Raw genomic sequence first — 18,594 nt, 5'->3', positions numbered from 1 at the left:
ACGGGAAAAAAAAGAAATTAGCAAAAATTAAAACGGAAAAAACGGAATTTGGGAAGAAATAAAACAGATTTCATAGGGCCCTACATTAGGTCTCCTGATGGGGTTTGGGTTTCCTTGCCACTGTTGCCTCTGGCTTGGCTTTGCTCACTAAATTTTTCTAAATTTTTCAACTAAATATCCAAATAAATGTAATTATTAAACTAAATTAACCATATAAACTAAATGACTGATCTAAAGCCCACACTGTCACTGTATGATAATTGAAATGAACTGATGACATCAGCGTTTTCTCCAGAATGGCTGAACTACTGAATAAAATTATGCTGCATTATTTTCCTGTTTAACACTGTAAAGCTGCTTTGAAACAATCTACATTGCTAAAAGCACTATAGTAATAAAGTTGACTTGACTTCACCATCTGCATGATTTCCTTATGCCATGTTGTTAGACGCTGAATAAAGCAGTGGCTACTGAGTTTTGCCACATGGACAAGGCCAAAGAAGCCATTCAGAGGGAGATTCAAGAGGATGTGGATGCCAAAATGTTTAAGATCAGGAAGAGTCTGCTGGATCCCATGCAAGGACCTGCGATATACTCCCAGATAGGCAACTCTGAGCTTAGGAAGAAATATGTGAATATGACCGCCTCAGATGCAGTCATGGAAGTCTTCATCAATTCTGAAGGCATCTTCAGTAAAAGTATGACGAAGGTGAGCAACTTGAGGGCCTGTTCAAAGCTGGTTTTTCTTGTGGTTTGGATGTTTGTTATCTGCTAACTGCAATGGAACCGCCCAACCTGCTGTTCTTCATGGGTGGAAGTCTTACTAAGTGACTTATTTAGCAGTGCTTGCTTGGGCAATCACCTCTGTTACTATTGTGCATACTTACTAGAGGTTTTCCCAAAGCGCCTAACAGTGTTGTAGTACTTCAGACCGAGTGTATTCGTTTCAGTTAAAGGGTTAGTTCAGCCAAAAATTTAAATTCTGTTGGACACCCGTCAGACCTCCGTTCATCTTCAGACACAAATGAAGATATTTTAGTGTAAATCTGATGCTCTGAAAGGCACTCACTGATATTCACTATATTATTATTATATGATACTCACTCAAAGACTCACTGATTCATAACGCTCTGAACCGCTGAATCGACTCGCTGATTCATAACGTTCTGAACCGCTGAATCGACTCACTGATTCATAACGCTCTGAACCGCTGAATCGACTCACTGATTCATAACGCTCTGAACCGCTGAATCGACTCACTGATTCATAACGCTCTGAACCGCTGAATCGACTCTCTGATTCATAACGCTTCGAAGCTTCATGATGCCGTGTTTTGAAATCGTCATCACTATATAAGTCGTTATTTAGGGTTTTTTTGCGCACAGAAACTATTCTCGTCTTCATAAAGTTATTGTAGAGCCGCTGTAGTGAGATGGACTTTGTAACTTTAGTCTTTAGTGTCTTTTAAGGGTCTTGAGAGTGTAAAGTTGAGCCAATGGAGGCCTTTCAGAGCATCAGATTTACACTAAAATATCTTCATTTGTGTCTGAAGATGAACGGAGGTCTGACGGGTGTCCAACCACATGAGGCTCAGGCATTAATGACACAATTTACATTTTTGGCTGAACTAACCCTTTAACTTCCTTCCTGTCACATGAACGTCCTACCCCTACTTCCAGGAAGCATAGCGAAGACAAACCCTCCCAAACAAAGGTTATTTTCATGTTACTAATAAGTATTTTTTTGTTGACATATATATATCTACATAATCATGAAGGTCTCTAGAATCATCCAAACAAAACAATTCTTACAAGAGATCTATAGTTTTTTGTACACTTAGTCAAAAGTCCAAGCAAATTACTTGTAAGTACTTATAATGGGGTATACGGTGTTAATAAATCAAGACTTTTGGTCTTGTTTAGTGCTTTTTGCTTTCGTAATATCCCACCTAAAACATAACTTAACCCTTTAACTGACATCTCTACTGTACAGTAGACCTTAAGAGAGAAAAATATCATATTTTATGATATTATGTCTTGTAAGGGCCAAAATACTGAGGACCCTTCATCCAGTTTGGATGCGTTTCATTCTAATTGGTCAAGGACCCTCAATCTCTTTATGACTAGAAGCTTATGATTCCATTATAATGTGGAAATTCAGACAAGTAATGAGTTTACATTTACATTATTATATGAAATCACCTACTACAGTCAGCCATTGAATACTATGGGACTATTTATTTATTTTAAATATGATGGATAGATGCACTTTTATGATGGATGGATGCAGTTTTATGATGGATGGATGCAGTTTTATGATGGATAGATGCTCTTTTATGATGGATAGATGCTCTTTTATGATGGATAGATGCACTTTTATGATGGATGGATGCAGTTTTATGATGGATAGATGCAGTTTTATGATGGATGGATGCAGTTTTATGATGGATAGATGCACTTTTATGATGGATGGATGCAGTTTTATGATGGATGGATGCAGTTTTATGATGGATAGATGCACTTTTATGATGGATGGATGCAGTTTTATGATGGACAGATGCACTTTTATGATGGATGGATGCAGTTTTATGATGGATGGATGCAGTTTTATGATGGATAGATGCACTTTTATGATGGATAGATGCTCTTTTATGATGGATAGATGCACTTTTATGATGGATAGATGCACTTTTATAATGGATAGATGCTCTTTTATGATGGATAGATGCACTTTTATAATGGATAGATGCTCTTTTATGATGGATAGATGCAGTTTTATGATGGATGGATGCAGTTTTATGATGGATGGATGCAGTTTTATGATGGATAGATGCACTTTTATAATGGATAGATGCTCTTTTATGATGGATAGATGCACTTTTATGATGGATAGATGCTCTTTTATGATGGATAGATGCACTTATAATGGATAAATTGTCAATAAATGATCAATAAATTGTCACAAACAAGAGAAAATGAAATGTATAGTACTTTGATCTGATCCTGACGTCGAGGGCCGCTCTTCATCCGGGGTCTTTGCCCTCACCAAGGGCCCTTGATGTCTCTGAGGGCCACGACTCGGTTCCTGTTTGTTTGCCATCGTCTTCTGATCTTTCTCTTCTCATCTAACACGAGATATTCTCCAGAAATAAACCTCACTAAGAGTCCAAACAAAACCATTTCAGGTCAAACTTCATCAGTTTCCCTTCATGGAAAGATAAAATCTTCACATTTTAAATCCTGGTCGTGTTTAACTGAATTGTGGCGTTTAATATGTTTAGTCAGTGCGGCAAATGCTTAATAATCTGTTACTTAAAACTGGATTTTTCCAAAAGTGGATCCAAAACTCGGTGTTTTGCGATTAAAATAAATACCTCAGGAAGTGTTGCGCCCGTTCTAACCTCTAACTGTAATACAGATCATCTCATAACGCATAATAATGGTTATATTGAGTTGTACATCTGTTATTTGAACGCTAAACATGTGAATGAGTCTGACTCCGGATTTATTCCCTCAGAGATGCTGAAGCGCGAGTGTTTCTAAGCTTCTTCTTCTATGGTTCCGTTCCGTTGGGAGTTTATTCATTAGACGAGCAGCGCCGCCCTCTAGTGTTGTGGAAGCGAATCTCTCATGTAGTCACTCAGGAATTTAAAAGCTGATTATACATAACCCAGTGTGTATTTATTAAACTTACGGCCATTTAAAATAAAAATGTATGTAACTTAATCTAGAAATCCAATAGGAATCTTCCAAAGTTTCCGCAAAACTTAAAACTACACGGTTAAATAGAACTGCGTGCGTCTCGCGGAAGACCATTGTAACCGGAGCTACTTCTCTCTGTTTATCTCTATGACTAGTCACGAAGGTACTGTGCTACTCCGCGGCTGTTGGTCTAAAATAGTCCGAATATAAACACTTATTATAGGTTACCGTAGTGATTCAAGATAACACAAACACACAGTTTAGATTATATACATTTGGTCAATTTTACATAGTAACTTAATTTAAGTTACTTGTCATAGGCATCTCAATCCAATGCAGTGTCTATTAACTGAATGTTTTTACCAGCATTAAAGGTTAATAAATGCTGTAAAACTAATATATTACTCTTTGTTTAGTTAATGTAACGTTGTATAGTGTTACCAAATCAAATTCTAATAGTAAGTAAGCCTGATTAACACAAATAAATCACTCTCATTAATAATGTATATTTTTATTCAAAAGGAGCAATGTTAATATTCTTCTTCTTTAAAACAGTCGTTTTAATAAGGCACCTGAAGGAATGTGTTAGAAGTACTCGGATTATAACCACTTTTATGACCTATTTTAAATGTATGTAAACAAAAACAGTGTGTGTGTGTGTGAGGTGTCTGTTGAAAGTCTGTAATAGACAAGGGTTCCTCAGTTTATTAAAAGCAAGTAAGATAAAAAAAAATGTGTTTTTCAGTCCCACGGAAATCTGAATTTGACATCTTGCATCTTGTCTTTGTACACAGCATCAAATCTCTGCTCTTGAGCCTCGGTGAAAAGATTCTTCCAGTCGCCTGCGATTCCTGACGGGATAAAAGACGGGATTACAGAAACTCTGAACATGAACAACTGCATACAATCACATGATATTCCAGGAGAACGCTCCGGATAATTCACCCAAACATGACTTCAGTTTCTGACTCAAAGCTGTCGGGTGTTTCACACACTTTTATAACCTTTAATACCTGAATTTAATACCTTTTAAGACCAATTAAAGCAAATGTAAGGAATAAATTGAAGGGATTTCAATGAACAATGAAACTTCCATCAGATCTCCATTACTTTTTAATACATTTTTACAAAATAATAGCTTAAAGAAATCTTGTGAGAGTGATTTTATGATTAAAACGAGAACAAAAATCTACCAATGTGTTCATAAACATCAACTTAATTCAAATGTCAGTAATTTTCATACTCAATGACAGATATTTGTTCTTGTTTTAAACACAAACATTGACTTAATTTTGATCAATTTCTCAGAAAACAAGACTTCATTTCTTCATTTGCTGTCATTAAATGTGTCTTGATTCAAGGACGTTTTGATATTTGTGCTGGAAAACAAAAATCCTTAGGAAGAACATAATTTTTTTGCAGTGCATGCAAATTAAAATCAGTTTTTTATTCTTTGTTTGTTTTATCCTCTGCTTTAATGGTCAGATTAAATGTGCCGGACTCTCGTTCATCTTCTGAACACAAATGAAGAGATTTGTAATGAAATGGAAAGATTTCTGTCCTCCATTGACAGTCTAAACAACTTCCACTGCCGCTTCAGAGAAACTGATCCATACGGATCGAGCGGATTATTCCAGATGTTCTGAAGAGACTCCATGGCTTTATATGAGGAAGGAAAGTCTGACGGGTTTGAGCGACATTAGGGCGAGGAAATGACCACAGGATTCTCATTAATGGGTGAACTGGCCCTTTAAGAGACTGACGACTGTTGATTTATTCATACAACATTTGACAAATTCCATTTGTATGACTGGATTCAGCAGTTCTACATCACAGAAATCATAGCGCCCCAATTTAAGACATTCTGATCCAAATTAAGACGTTTTTAAGACCCACAGAAACACACTCAAAGCATGAATGGATGAGTAAATATAGTAATATATATAGTAATCACTTTAAGAAGAACTAATTACCTTTCCTCAGGAACTCAGATTTCTTCTGGTCCATGTATTCCTCAGGAACCAGAGAAAAGTTGGACATTTTGTTTTGCTTCATGTTCTTGAAGACGCAGTGGTCAGCGATCTTCTCCGTCACGTCCGGCTTCAGAGATTTCCCGAGAAACTGGGCGATTTTCTCCACCGATCCTTTCAAATCCTGCCGAAGATTTGAATAAAGACAAGCTTATATCATCTGTGCATGAACACAAGCTGTAAATGTTATATCGATAAATATAACCAGTGTCAATATGAATATTATACACACGTTTACAGACTCTTCATGCTCTAGTTATATTGGCTATTAATCACATTACTCACACTCACACACGCGCACTCAAACACACACACACACACACACACACACACACACACACTCTCACACACACACAGGAATGCTTGAGGAGGAGCGGTTGGGAAACACCGAAGGGAAAGAATGTCTCTGGAGCTCCTCCTTCACACGAGCAGGTTCATCCAGACTGACAGGAGTAATAAAGATAAAGCCATAAACTCACAGCGATCATCTCCTCATAGAACATGTACAGTATGGACTCATCTTCAGCTGTGAGCCAGCCCTTCACATGATCAAACCAGGAGCCAAACATGACTGAGGAGAAAACAAACCACACTTAATATGAGAGATAGTTATACACACACTGATATAGTTCATCAGACCAGTGTTGTGTGGGAGCTCAGGGCGAACCTTTGGTTTGTTTGCTCTAGTAAGAACATCCCAGCTAACAAAAATATGAATTATCGAACACGTTATTGCTGAATGTTCTCTAAATGTTCAAAAAATCCTTTGAAAACTACTTTTCTATGGTCATTTCTATGATTAATTCCTCCAATCATATTATTCTTGTATTAATCCATTCATGCATCAATACTCATATTTCAAACAGTCTGGAGAAAATGAATGAGATTAAAATAAATATATGTGGAAAAGCCTAGACTACAGTAAAACTGTAAAAAATTACTATAATAATATTATTCAAATAAGTAAATACATTAGCTTAAATAAACGTGCAAACGTTTGAGAATATATATATGGATGGATGAGTGGATGATGGATGATGGATGGGTGGATGATGGATGGATGGATGATGGATGGATGGATGATGGATGGATGGATGATGGATGGGTGGATGATGGATGGATGGATGATGGATAGATGGATGATGGATGGGTGGATGATGGATGGATGGATGATGGATAGATGGATGATGGATGGGTGGATGGGTGGATGGGTGGATGGGTGGATGGGTGATGGATGGATGGATGGATGGATGGATGGATGGATGGATGGATGGATGGATGATGGATGGATGGATGGATGGATGGATGATGGATGGATGGATAATGGATGGATGGATGGATGATGGATAGATGGATGATGGATGGGTGGATGATGGATGGATGGATGGATGGATGGATGATGGATGGATGGATGGATGATGGATAGATGGATGATGGATGGGTGGATGATGGATGGATGGATGGATGGATGATGGATGGATGGATGGATGATGGATAGATGGATGATGGATGGGTGGATGGATGATGGATGGGTGGGTGCATGATGGATGGATGGATGGGTGGATGATGGATGATGGATGGATGGATGATGGATGGATGGATGGATGGATGGATGGATGGATGGATGATGGATAGGTGGGTGGATGATGGATGGGTGGGTGGATGGATGATGGATGGGTGGATGATGGCTGGATGGATGATGGATGATCGATGGGTGGATGATGGCTGGATGGATGATCGATGGGTGGATGATGGATGGATGGGTTAGGGTTAGTTAGTTATTGTAGTGTATTAATTGTGTGTTTATAAGTCTGTACTAGAGTTCAGGACGGGCGCTCACATGAGGATGATCATCTCTGGGAGTCCGGGGCTCAACAGGTCTGAGAAGCCCTGCTCATATTCATGATATATAATATATATGAGCGGAACTCATGAATATATATGAGCGGAACTCATGAATATATATGAGCGGAACTCATGAATATATATGAGCGGAACTCATTAATATATATATATGAGCGGAACTCATGAATATGAGCGGAACTCATGAATATATATGAGCGGAACTCATTAATATATATATATGAGCGGAACTCATTAATATATATATGAGCGGAACTCATGAATATATGAGCAGAACTCATTAATATATATATCCATATTCATGAGCGGAACTCATGAATATATATGAGCGGAACTCATGAATATATATGAGCGGAACTCATGAATATATATGAGCGGAACTCATGAATATATGAGCGGAACTCATGAATATATATGAGCGGAACTCATGAATATATATGAGCGGAACTCATGAATATATATGAGCGGAACTCATGAATATATATGAGCGGAACTCATGAATATATATGAGCGGAACTCATTAATATATATATATGAGCGGAACTCATGAATATATGAGCAGAACTCATTAATATATATATGAGCGGAACTCATTAATATATATATGAGCGGAACTCATGAATATATGAGCGGAACTCATTAATATATATATGAGCGGAACTCATTAATATATATATGAGCGGAACTCATTAATATATATATGAGCAGAACTCATGAATATATATATGAGCGGAACTCATGAATATATGAGCAGAACTCATGAATATATATATGAGCAGAACTCATTAATATATATATGAGCGGAACTCATTAATATATATATGAGCAGAACTCATTAATATATATATGAGCGGAACTCATTAATATATATATGAGCAGAACTCATTAATATATATATGAGCGGAACTCATGAATATATGAGCAGAACTCATGAATATATATATGAGCAGAACTCATTAATATATATATGAGCGGAACTCATGAATATATGAGCAGAACTCATGAATATATGAGCGGAACTCATGAATATATGAGCAGAACTCATGAATACATGAGCGGAACTCATGAATATATATGAGCGGAACTCATGAATATATATGAGCGGAACTCATGAATATATATGAGCGGAACTCATTAATATATATATGAGCGGAACTCATGAATATATTCAAGAGTTCCGATCATATATTCATGACTTCTGCTCATCTGGTTCACCTCTGCTCTGAACGAGTACATGTGTGGCAACTTCCCTTTCCTGAGACATGCGTTTTCATTTCCTTCTGCATGAGCTCTAGTTATGGTAAATGCTCATTAGGCTCATTAGTGTTAAAACCACAGCGTTTCTGCTTGCACAGTGTAACACCAGCCAGAGCTGATCCTTAGAAAAGATATGTTTGACATGATCTGAACACGGGTGTAAATATCGGCACGCTCATGTGTCGCTTCTTCTCTTCCTTTGCTCTTCTGGCACTATTATTCTGCTGATTATTACTTAGTACAAATTTACTTAAAGGCACAATATGTAAGATATTTGGATTCTAGATCAGTGTTTTTGTCAGTGTTTAGATCTGTGTATTATGTTGACTTTTGTACATTACAAGTAATATAATTTATTACCATAAAATATCCTAAAAATACAAAATATTAAATAAATAAAAACATGATCAAACTGATTCATAGCAGAAGTAATATAGTTAATATAGTATTATTTAATAGAAATAATAAAAAACAAAATGTCTGTCATTTTTGACCGCCATGTGAAGACCACCAGAGGGTTCAAATGTGTTTTTGGTTTTTTTAATGCTTAGTGAACATGCCATTGCATCATTCTTCAAACATTATGGAAATGTAACTTTAGAATGTTCTGAAACAAGTTATATTTTTAAAAAATGTTAGACGAACCTCCAACTATAACATTCCATTAACAATATTTAAATAATGTTTTGAGAACATTATTAAAGACCAGATAACTTTGCCCAGACATGTGTTTAATGTCTGTTAGCTGTGGATGTGAACTCTTACTGTTTCCGTCGAGGAACTTCTCCATGAACTCGTCTTGAGTGCCCGGGTTCACCAGGTACGAGGCCATCCCATAATAGTGAAATGAGGACGTGAAGACGTCCTTCGGGTTACGCATGACATACAGAACCTGAGGCACAGCGAGAGCAAAGCGTGCACTTTATCAAACAGTCCCAATGCAGGAGTTATTCCATCTAAAGTGCGTCTGAGTGCTCTTACCCTGGGCTTTATAGTGAAGTACGACTCGTTCATCATCCGGTGGTGAAAGTGAGTAGCGAAGATGCGAGGAGACGGCCTCTGCTCCAAACTGAGCACAATGGCCCGGTGTTCCTCCAGCCACGGCACTCGGTCCCAGTTCGGCACCGTCAGCACAGGCGTCATATCGCCCTCGCTCACTATCAAGGGCACGACCTCCTGCATCCATGTTGTGCCTGAGCCCAGCAAAACACGGGTCAGTGACAGGATTCTGGGCCAGATATTGATTTGACTCAAAAACATGCTCTTTATTGGTATTGATGGTACCAGTATCCCTTTAAATGGTTTCCTAGTGTGTGCCAGTTTGATTCTAAAGCTACTGATTAGTTTCACCTGTTTCATTTTGCTCGCTTGTGTGTGTATATAGCCCTCAGTTTCCTTTGTTCAGTGTTGTACATGATTGTGGATTCAGCTCCCGAGTATTCCTGATGGATTTATTAAAATGCTGTTTATTTTACTCATTTGTCTCAGTCATGCACTCATTATAAACATCTCACATGATCCCAGATGAGGAATAGAGTCTGATCTAGAAAAACCATCCGAGAGAGAATGTTTTTGTACGCAAAAAAAACCTAAATAACGACTTATATAGGGATGACCGATTTCAAAACACTGCATCATGAAGCTTTGAAGCGTTATGAATCAGTGAGTCGATTCAGCGGTGCGAAGCGTTATGAATCAGCGAGTCGATTCAGCGATTCGGAGCGTTATGAATCAGTGAGTTGATTCAGCGGTTCGGAGCGTTATGAATCAGCGAGTCGATTCAGCGGTGCGAAGCGTTATGAATCAGCGAGACGATTCAGTGGTTTGGAGCGTTATGTATCAGCGAGTCGATTCAGCGGTTCTGAGCATTATGATTCAGCAAGTCGATTCACTGATTCGGAGCGTTATGAATCAGTGAGTCGATTCAGCGGTTCAGAGCGTTATGAATCAGCGAGTCGATTCAGCGATTCTGAGCTTTATGAATCAGTGAGACGATTCAGCGGTTCAGAGCGTTATGAATCAGCGAGTCGATTCAGCGGTTCTGAGCTTTATGAATCAGCGAGTCGATTCAGCGGTTCTGAGCTTTATGAATCAGTGAGACGATTCAGCGATTCAGAGCTTTATGAATCAGTGAGTCGATTCAGCGGTTCAGAGCGTTATGAATCAGTGAGTCGATTCAGCAGTTCGGAGCGTTATGAATCAGCAGTTCGGAGCGTTATGAATCAGCGAGTCGATTCAGCGATTCGGAGCGTTATGAATCAGTGAGTTGATTCAGCGGTTCGGAGTGTTATGAATCAGTGAGACGATTCAGCGGTTCGGAGCATTATGAATCAGCGAGTCGATTCAGCGGTTCGGAGCGTTATGAATCAGTGAGTCGATTCAGCGGTTCAGAGCGTTATGAATCAGCGAGTCGATTCAGCGGTTCTGAGCTTTATGAATCAGTGAGACGATTCAGCGGTTCAGAGCGTTATGAATCAGTGAGTCGATTCAGCGGTTCTGAGCTTTATGAATCAGCGAGTCAATTCAGCGGTTCTGAGCTTTATGAATCAGTGAGACGATTCAGCGATTCAGAGCGTTATGTATCAGCGAGTCGATTCAGTGGTTCAGAGCTTTATGAATCAGTGAGTCAATTCAGCGGTTCAGAGCGTTATGAATCAGTGAGTCGATTCAGCAGTTCGGAGCGTTATGAATCAGCAGTTCGGAGCGTTATGAATCACCGAGTCGATTCAGCGGTTCAGAGCGTTATGAATCAGTGAGTTGATTCAGCGGTTCGGAGTGTTATGAATCAGTGAGACGATTCAGCGGTTCGGAGCATTATGAATCAGTTAGTCGATTCAGCGGTTCGGAGCGTTATGAATCAGTGAGTCGATTCAGCGGTTCGGAGCGTTATGAATCAGTGAGTCGATTCAGCGGTTCGGAGCGTTATGAATCAGTGAGTCGATTCAGCGGTTCGGAGCGTTATGAATCAGCGAGTCTCGTTATTTAGGGTTTTTTTGCGCACAGAAACTATTCTCGTCTTCATAAAGTTATTGTAGAGCCGCTGTAGTGAGATGGACTTTGTAACTTTAGTCTTTAGTGTCTTTTAAGGGTCTTGAGAGTGTAAAGTTGAGCCAATGGAGGCCTTTCAGAGCATCAGATTTACACTAAAATATCTTCATTTGTGTCTGAAGATGAACGGAGGTCTGACGGGTGTCCAACCACATGAGGCTCAGTCATTAATGACACAATTTACAGTTTTGGGTGAACTAACCCTTTAAAATCGTTTGATTTAGTCTCTGCACGTTCGTTTTAACACTGGGTCGGCACTTCCACCTGCGTCATGTGACCTTTCTGACGTGATGACATCATATGCCATGAAGAAGAACAACACTAAAGTCACACATCTGGGGCCTGTTCTTCGTACGTTGCTTATTACATCTAAGATGATTTGACAGATTCCAGATCTTTTAATCGTGATAACTGATCTCTGGCTAATTTGGTTCTTCAAACGAATTTGCGGATTGGATTAAAATATCTGGATTAAATGATCTAAGATCACTGCGCGTTCTTGTGTTCCCTGAAGAGGGCAGATGCATCGATACTCGAAACCACGATCAGCAATGCAGCGATTGGCTGGCGTCAAGACAGCAACGTCATGACATCATATAATTAAAAAAAGCCACCTGGCAAAAAACTTGACAAATTATACAATAAAAAACCCACGAATTTCTGGACCTTTGTAAGGAAACAGCCAAACCACCAAACCAACATAAAAGTTATAATAGATCAATGATAAATGTTTTTTTTTTTTTTTTACATGATTACCAATTATTTATATTCACGATTTTATACAGTATTTGTACACCCTTTACATTTTTATTTCAATGTTGTAATTTAATTTTTAATTCAATTTGGAGCAGATTTGTAACGTGACAGTATTAAAGTTTCTTCAGGGTCAAGATCAAATTATCCTCTCTTGCGCTGCATCAAACCATCCCATAATATCTGTCATCACTCAAATTAATGCACGGCTCAGAGTAACTGTACAACATGTGTGTAAACCTCCAATAAAATTATAAAGTAATTATTCCATCACAAATAAATCGCTCAGTCAAGTGTCTATATTATTATATACAACATTAAAATATTACATACATTCTCATATACATATACAATATAACATTTTTATATTATTATTATTATTTAAAATGATTATTATTGCCCCTGGTTCAGTAATGAACTCTTGTTTTCCTCAAAAAAACTTCATTTCTTTTCCACTGAAGAAAGAAAGACATGAACATCTGGGATGAGATGGGGGCGAGAAAATCTTCAGGAAACTTTAATTCTGCATTTCAAAACCAAACATTTTGGTACATGCATTTTAAACTATTCTTTATCTTTGACTCTCACTGTATATGACATCATTGACCCATACAGCAAAAACAAACACACACACACACACACACACACACACACACACACACACACACACACACACACACACACACACACACACACACACACACACACACACACACACACACACACACACACACACACACACACACACACACACACACACACACACACAGGCATGTTTCTAAATGACAAACAAAGCAGGTTTTGTCCTGAAGTAAGAATGAATGGAAGAGAAAACAGACCGTGTAGTGTGTAGTGAGCTGCCTAACTAGACAACATTCAGAGGGAAATCAGTAGTTTTTCTGCTGCATTAGTATAAGAGCAAACGAGTATAGCCCAGTACATTCAACAGTGCTTACATTAAACCACTGAAACCGACAGGGTTGGGACTTGGGAAGGTTTCTTTAAACTACAGATTACAAAATGCATGCTTTAAAAGTCATCTGTAATGTATTTCGTTAGGTGACAAGTTTTGTGACACTAATAACACTAATAAGGCATGAAACACAAACACAGGACGTGGTTTTCCTCTAAATGTTATTTTAAACAACGTCTGTTTTACACAATATTTCTTGAAGCAAAAAATGCAGACAATCTTAGAAAAAAGAAAAAAATCCTGCCGCTCAAGAAGGAACAGGAAGAGGCGGAGGCCGAAAGTTTACTTGATAAAGTTTTAAATATGGATATTTTTCTTCCACAAACGCGTCGATTCGCTTCAGAAGGCCTTTATTAACACCCCAGAGCCGCTGGAGCAGTTATATGACGGACAGATGCACTTTTTATGGACTTCAAAAACAGAGCAACTATTACTGCTATTATAAAGCTTGGATTAGCCTGGACTTTTGTAATATAACTCAGATTTTATTCGTCTGAGAGAAGAATGTCACACACACCTCAGATGACTTGAGAGTAAATCATGGGCGAATGTTCATTTTTGGCTGAACTATCCCTTTAAGCTGCCTTTTCCTGCTAAAGTGCTAAAGTCTTTTATTTTCAATTAGTGATGATGTGAGTAATAATACTTTTTCTTTTTACTCATTTGGAAAACTGTGAGTCAATTAATGAATTTACATGAATTACTGTTTTTGGACCAGATAAGAGCCTATAGACACATTAACTAATGCCAGCCTGTGGTAGTTTTGTAATCGGATAAACAATATCCATCTTCTGACAGTTTATTAGTATACAAAAAAAAGTTTGTGTATTGTTGTTTTTACACAAAACGAAATAGTTACACTCTTGTCTACAAAACTGGATTAATATATTTTTTCTCACTTAAGATATGCAAGTGAAATAAATTCTTTAGGCTACATCATTTTCCTGAAAAACCTGTTTTAATTTTGATAATCCATTGCATATTAAAATGGCATATTTTAGCTGATATGAAAATGGACTATTAACCAACACCCAGTTTTGGCCCCACCCACTTTTCAGACCAACCCTGGGGGTGTGTGAACTCTTTGAATTGGATGAACAGGGTAAATATGATCTTTAAACAAAGAACAATGTACACATCTTCCTGTGCAAAAGTTTTCACCCCCTGCTCTTAATGCAGTGTTTCCCCCAACTAATTATTGCAATAAAAAAGGTAATTCTGACCTTTTTTGCTCACAATTGCAAGTTATAAAGTAAGAATTGCATGATATAAACTCAGAATTAGCTACTTAAACAAGGGACTCACATCCCAAAACATAAAAACAGAGGCAGTTTCATTCAGGTAACATGATGTGCATTTTTGAATGTTTAATTTGTTTATTTAAAATAGCATCTCACCATTTACAAATAGTCGGAAACATTTGGGATATTGTAAGTACTCGACTGAACAAAATATACAACACTGGCCTCATGGGGTTTGCATATTTTACTGAACAAAATGTTACATAGTGCACCTTTAACATATGATATGTGAACATTAAAGGTGAACTATGTAGGATTTTTGCAGTAAAACATCCAGAAATCACTAGGCCAGTGTTATATATTTTGTTCAGTTGAGTACTTAGAATATCCCAAATGTTTTCAACTATTTGTAAATCGTGAGAAAATTGCTATTTTAACCAAGGAGCCGGGACGTGTGAGCTATGCGTGTGAGGGAGTCGCCTGTCGATTGCGTCATATCTGCGTCACCCTCGGTCTCCGGTTTTATTCAGTGAAACACTTTACTCTCACTGCATTGTGAACAAGTGTCATAGCAGCCGCCGAGCGAACGTCATAACTTCCTTTTCAACACACTCAGATATATCTAATACGATAAACAGAGTTGCGTTACCTCACACTCAGCACTGGAGAAGAGGAAGTGCCGCCGGCAACTGTGTCATAATAAAAGTCCCGCCGGCGACTATGCCATAATAACAGTCCCGCTCTTCAATCGCTCCTGCGGCCTTGCTCAGCTCCACAACACTCGGTCCTGCTCTGCTTCACTACAGTAATGTTAATAATCACATCCATGAACATGATTTCTGCCCGAGTCCTATCCTGACTGTTTTCCAGCGGCTGTGAGGTGAAGACCACATGTCCCGAGATTCTGCGCTCAAACCATAGACCGTAAAAAAATATGGACGACGCGACTCCATTGACTTCCGCTGACCAAAGTTGAAGCTTTCATAGGCCCGCTCACGGCGCTGACATCTTGGGACCGAGTCTGCGCAGTAGCGATCTCGGGACCGGAGTTGCGCAGTAGAGAACAGGAAGTAGAGGCGCGATTATCAAAAGCCCGCCCACACTCTCGCAGATGCAGAATAATTAATTATGTTGGTGTGAAATAAACAGTTATGGAAGTGTAGAAATGAAAGCTAAAGCTCCAATCTCCTCCCAAAAATCCAGAAAAAAGTCCGTTAGTGCCTCAGTGACAAGTTCACTCAGAGAAGCCGTCAATCTCAGCTGTCAATCATGACGTCACACCCCCGTTTTTATAGCATCAAATAACTCACTAGAACTAAACTTATTTAAAAAACGAACACTTGAAATGAAATTATTGTAATAAAAACTGCCTAAAATGACAGAAACCATCTTTAGGAAACAATTATTTTAAGTGTAATTAAATAGTTTAGTGTGTCTCGCGCCCATTGAAATACATGGAGAGGCGGGGTTTAGGAGCTATACTGGGACCGGCCACCGGGGGGCGATCGAGGCGCAAAAGCTTCAATTTCTGACTGGAGAACTACAGGCTTGGCTCAAACGTGGCGTCATCAAACTACGCCTTTGTTATGAACAGGCGACCTCTAGTGGACGGAAAAGTTACATAGTGTAGCTTTAACATCTATTATGTGAAATATCACTCAAGACAGTGCTAAATAAAAATAACATGCATATTTGATGATCCCGGATCCCTCTTATTTTGTTCAAACTATTCAAATGTTGCATATTCTGCAAGGGTTATGAATCTTATGAGCAGAACTGTATCTTAGGATGCTTTTGCAGAGAATCGCAGATTTGTTTAAATACAGTTTACATTAATGTTTACATTAAATTTGGTAATCTAAAACACTTTTCGGATGTAACTGCATTTTTATTTTACACTAAGTAGTAAAAATAGCATATTTTCTTAGCGATAGATGATATTTACCCAGTGCAAATAGTGATATATTCAATTTACATCATGTAAAAGTGTGTGTAAATAGTTCTTAGATGCTATTTATACCTTATTTTGACAGATGCACACTATTTGCACCTCAGTGTTGTACATTTACAGGATGCAATAATAACACAGAGTGTAAATTATTATCTTTATTAAAATGATTGGTTAATGGGACGATAAAAGCCCTTCCTACACCTACCAATAAATACTTTTATAATTATTAAACATCTCGTAAGGCACTTTATTTCCACTTTTAGAATATTTTCTTCATTTTTATTGAAAGTAAATGCCTTTCTGATGTGATCCCACATTAAAAAATACTATAGTATATGATAGTAAAATTACTCTAGAGAATACTATAGTGTTTTTGAACCGTACTATAGTAAAGATCCTACAGTAAATTAACAAAGTGTAGTAAATACTATAATATACTACAATTTACTGTAGTATCTTTACTATAGTATGGTTCAAAAACACTATAGTATTTACTAGAGTAATTTTACTATAGTATTTTTTTCATGTGGGATATATGATGGGATATATGAGCTCTTGGTGTAAATAGACACTCTGATTTTGATTCCCACACATTTAAAATGTAGGTTAGTTACTCATATGTTGTATTGTAAATACTACTAACTAGTTGCATGTGGGTTTTTTTTTTGTTTTTTTGCATGTGTTTGGTTACTCCCCGACCCTGTAGGCTACGTCATCACTGCGATCTGTCATTATATGATCGGTAACCCTGGAAACCGATTTATGAACTGACCCTGACACTACAATTAGTTATACCAGAGTTACACAAAAACTACAATGATTGCATGGTAAATCGTTGCAGGGTTAACGAACTACAAGTTTACAGAATGTCCAAACTCACCGGATTTGGGATAAGTGACGATCAGGATGTCATCCGGGCGGAAGCTGAACTCCTCGCAGTATTTCAGACTTTCTGCAGGGTGTAAATGCGTCGGCACGAACACACCTTTATACACCGAGTACAGCTCTGCCTCTGTCATCTTCTGAAGCAAATAACAACCACAAACTACAGCTGAGAGCTGATGTACATCCTGAAATACCGCGAGAACCCGCAGATGCTGTATGGCAAGCCGCCTTCACCTTCATTCACTCAGGATATGAATTCGGGATGCCAACAATTCAGTTTTCTACTAGTTAAAGTGCTATTTTTTATATCAGGAACTACAATTCCACTAGAAAAATGTTAATTATTGATATCAACAATGACGCCATCCAGAGGCGGACAGTAGAATTATTAGGCACGTTGATTTTCTTTTCCAGGCACATTTGACCAATTCCAAACCACAGTAATCCTAATAACTACTATTAATTTACTATTTAATGATGTATAAGTGATATATAATTGTTCATGAAGGCTGGGAATGAAAAACACCTTATTATACTTTTTTTTTTATACTCAAGTAAAACTTTGAATTACTTTTACTTGAGTACAAGTAAGAAAGTACATTTTTTTATGTAATTAAGTATTAAATGATATTCAATATGAAATGTAGTGCAGTAAAACGTACATATTATGTTTTGAAATGTTGTGAAGTAAAAGTTTTCCAAAGAAAAACACTTATAAAGTACATATACTTGAAATAAAATTACTTGGAAAGTAAAAATACTTCACTACTGTCCGCCTCTAATCAAATTTTTGATATCAAGAATTGAATTTTAGGTTGTGAAAACTATCATTCTTGATATATGTTATTGTATTTTCACTAGTGAAATCTCACCATAGGCTGAATTGTTGAAT

General features: G+C 37.8%; 2 protein-coding genes across 2 annotated transcripts in view; both read right to left on the bottom strand.

Annotated features, from left to right (window-relative positions):
- LOC307144232 (uncharacterized protein) overlaps window positions 1-3,556 on the bottom strand; it is a gene marked incomplete at its 3' end in the record, with an annotated part of 160,024 nt that extends 156,468 nt beyond the window's left edge. The window contains exon 1 of the mRNA XM_079846335.1: window positions 2,991-3,556. Within this exon, the coding sequence (XP_079702461.1) occupies window positions 2,991-3,099 (109 nt within the window). The 5' untranslated portion in view covers window positions 3,100-3,556. The remainder of the gene's footprint in view (window positions 1-2,990) is intronic.
- A 641-nt stretch (window positions 3,557-4,197) lies between these two features.
- Window positions 4,198-18,019, bottom strand: LOC307117040 (sulfotransferase 2B1-like). The gene is made up of 6 exons (XM_079801704.1): window positions 17,698-18,019; window positions 9,833-10,044; window positions 9,617-9,743; window positions 6,211-6,302; window positions 5,675-5,855; window positions 4,198-4,552 (listed from the first exon to the last, which is right to left on the bottom strand). The coding sequence occupies exons 1-6, from the start codon at window positions 17,834-17,836 to the stop codon at window positions 4,443-4,445; spliced, it is 861 nt and encodes a 286-aa protein (XP_079657830.1). The 5' UTR covers window positions 17,837-18,019; the 3' UTR covers window positions 4,198-4,442.
- Window positions 18,020-18,594: the final 575 nt, after the last annotated feature.

The sequence above is a fragment of the Gobio gobio genome (genome assembly GCF_949357685.1).
Source record: "Gobio gobio genome assembly, chromosome: 20".
NCBI classification, from domain to species: domain Eukaryota; kingdom Metazoa; phylum Chordata; class Actinopteri; order Cypriniformes; family Gobionidae; genus Gobio; species Gobio gobio.
The sequence above is the reverse complement of the archived record's forward strand: the minus strand, read 5'-3'. Positions and strand labels throughout refer to the sequence as shown.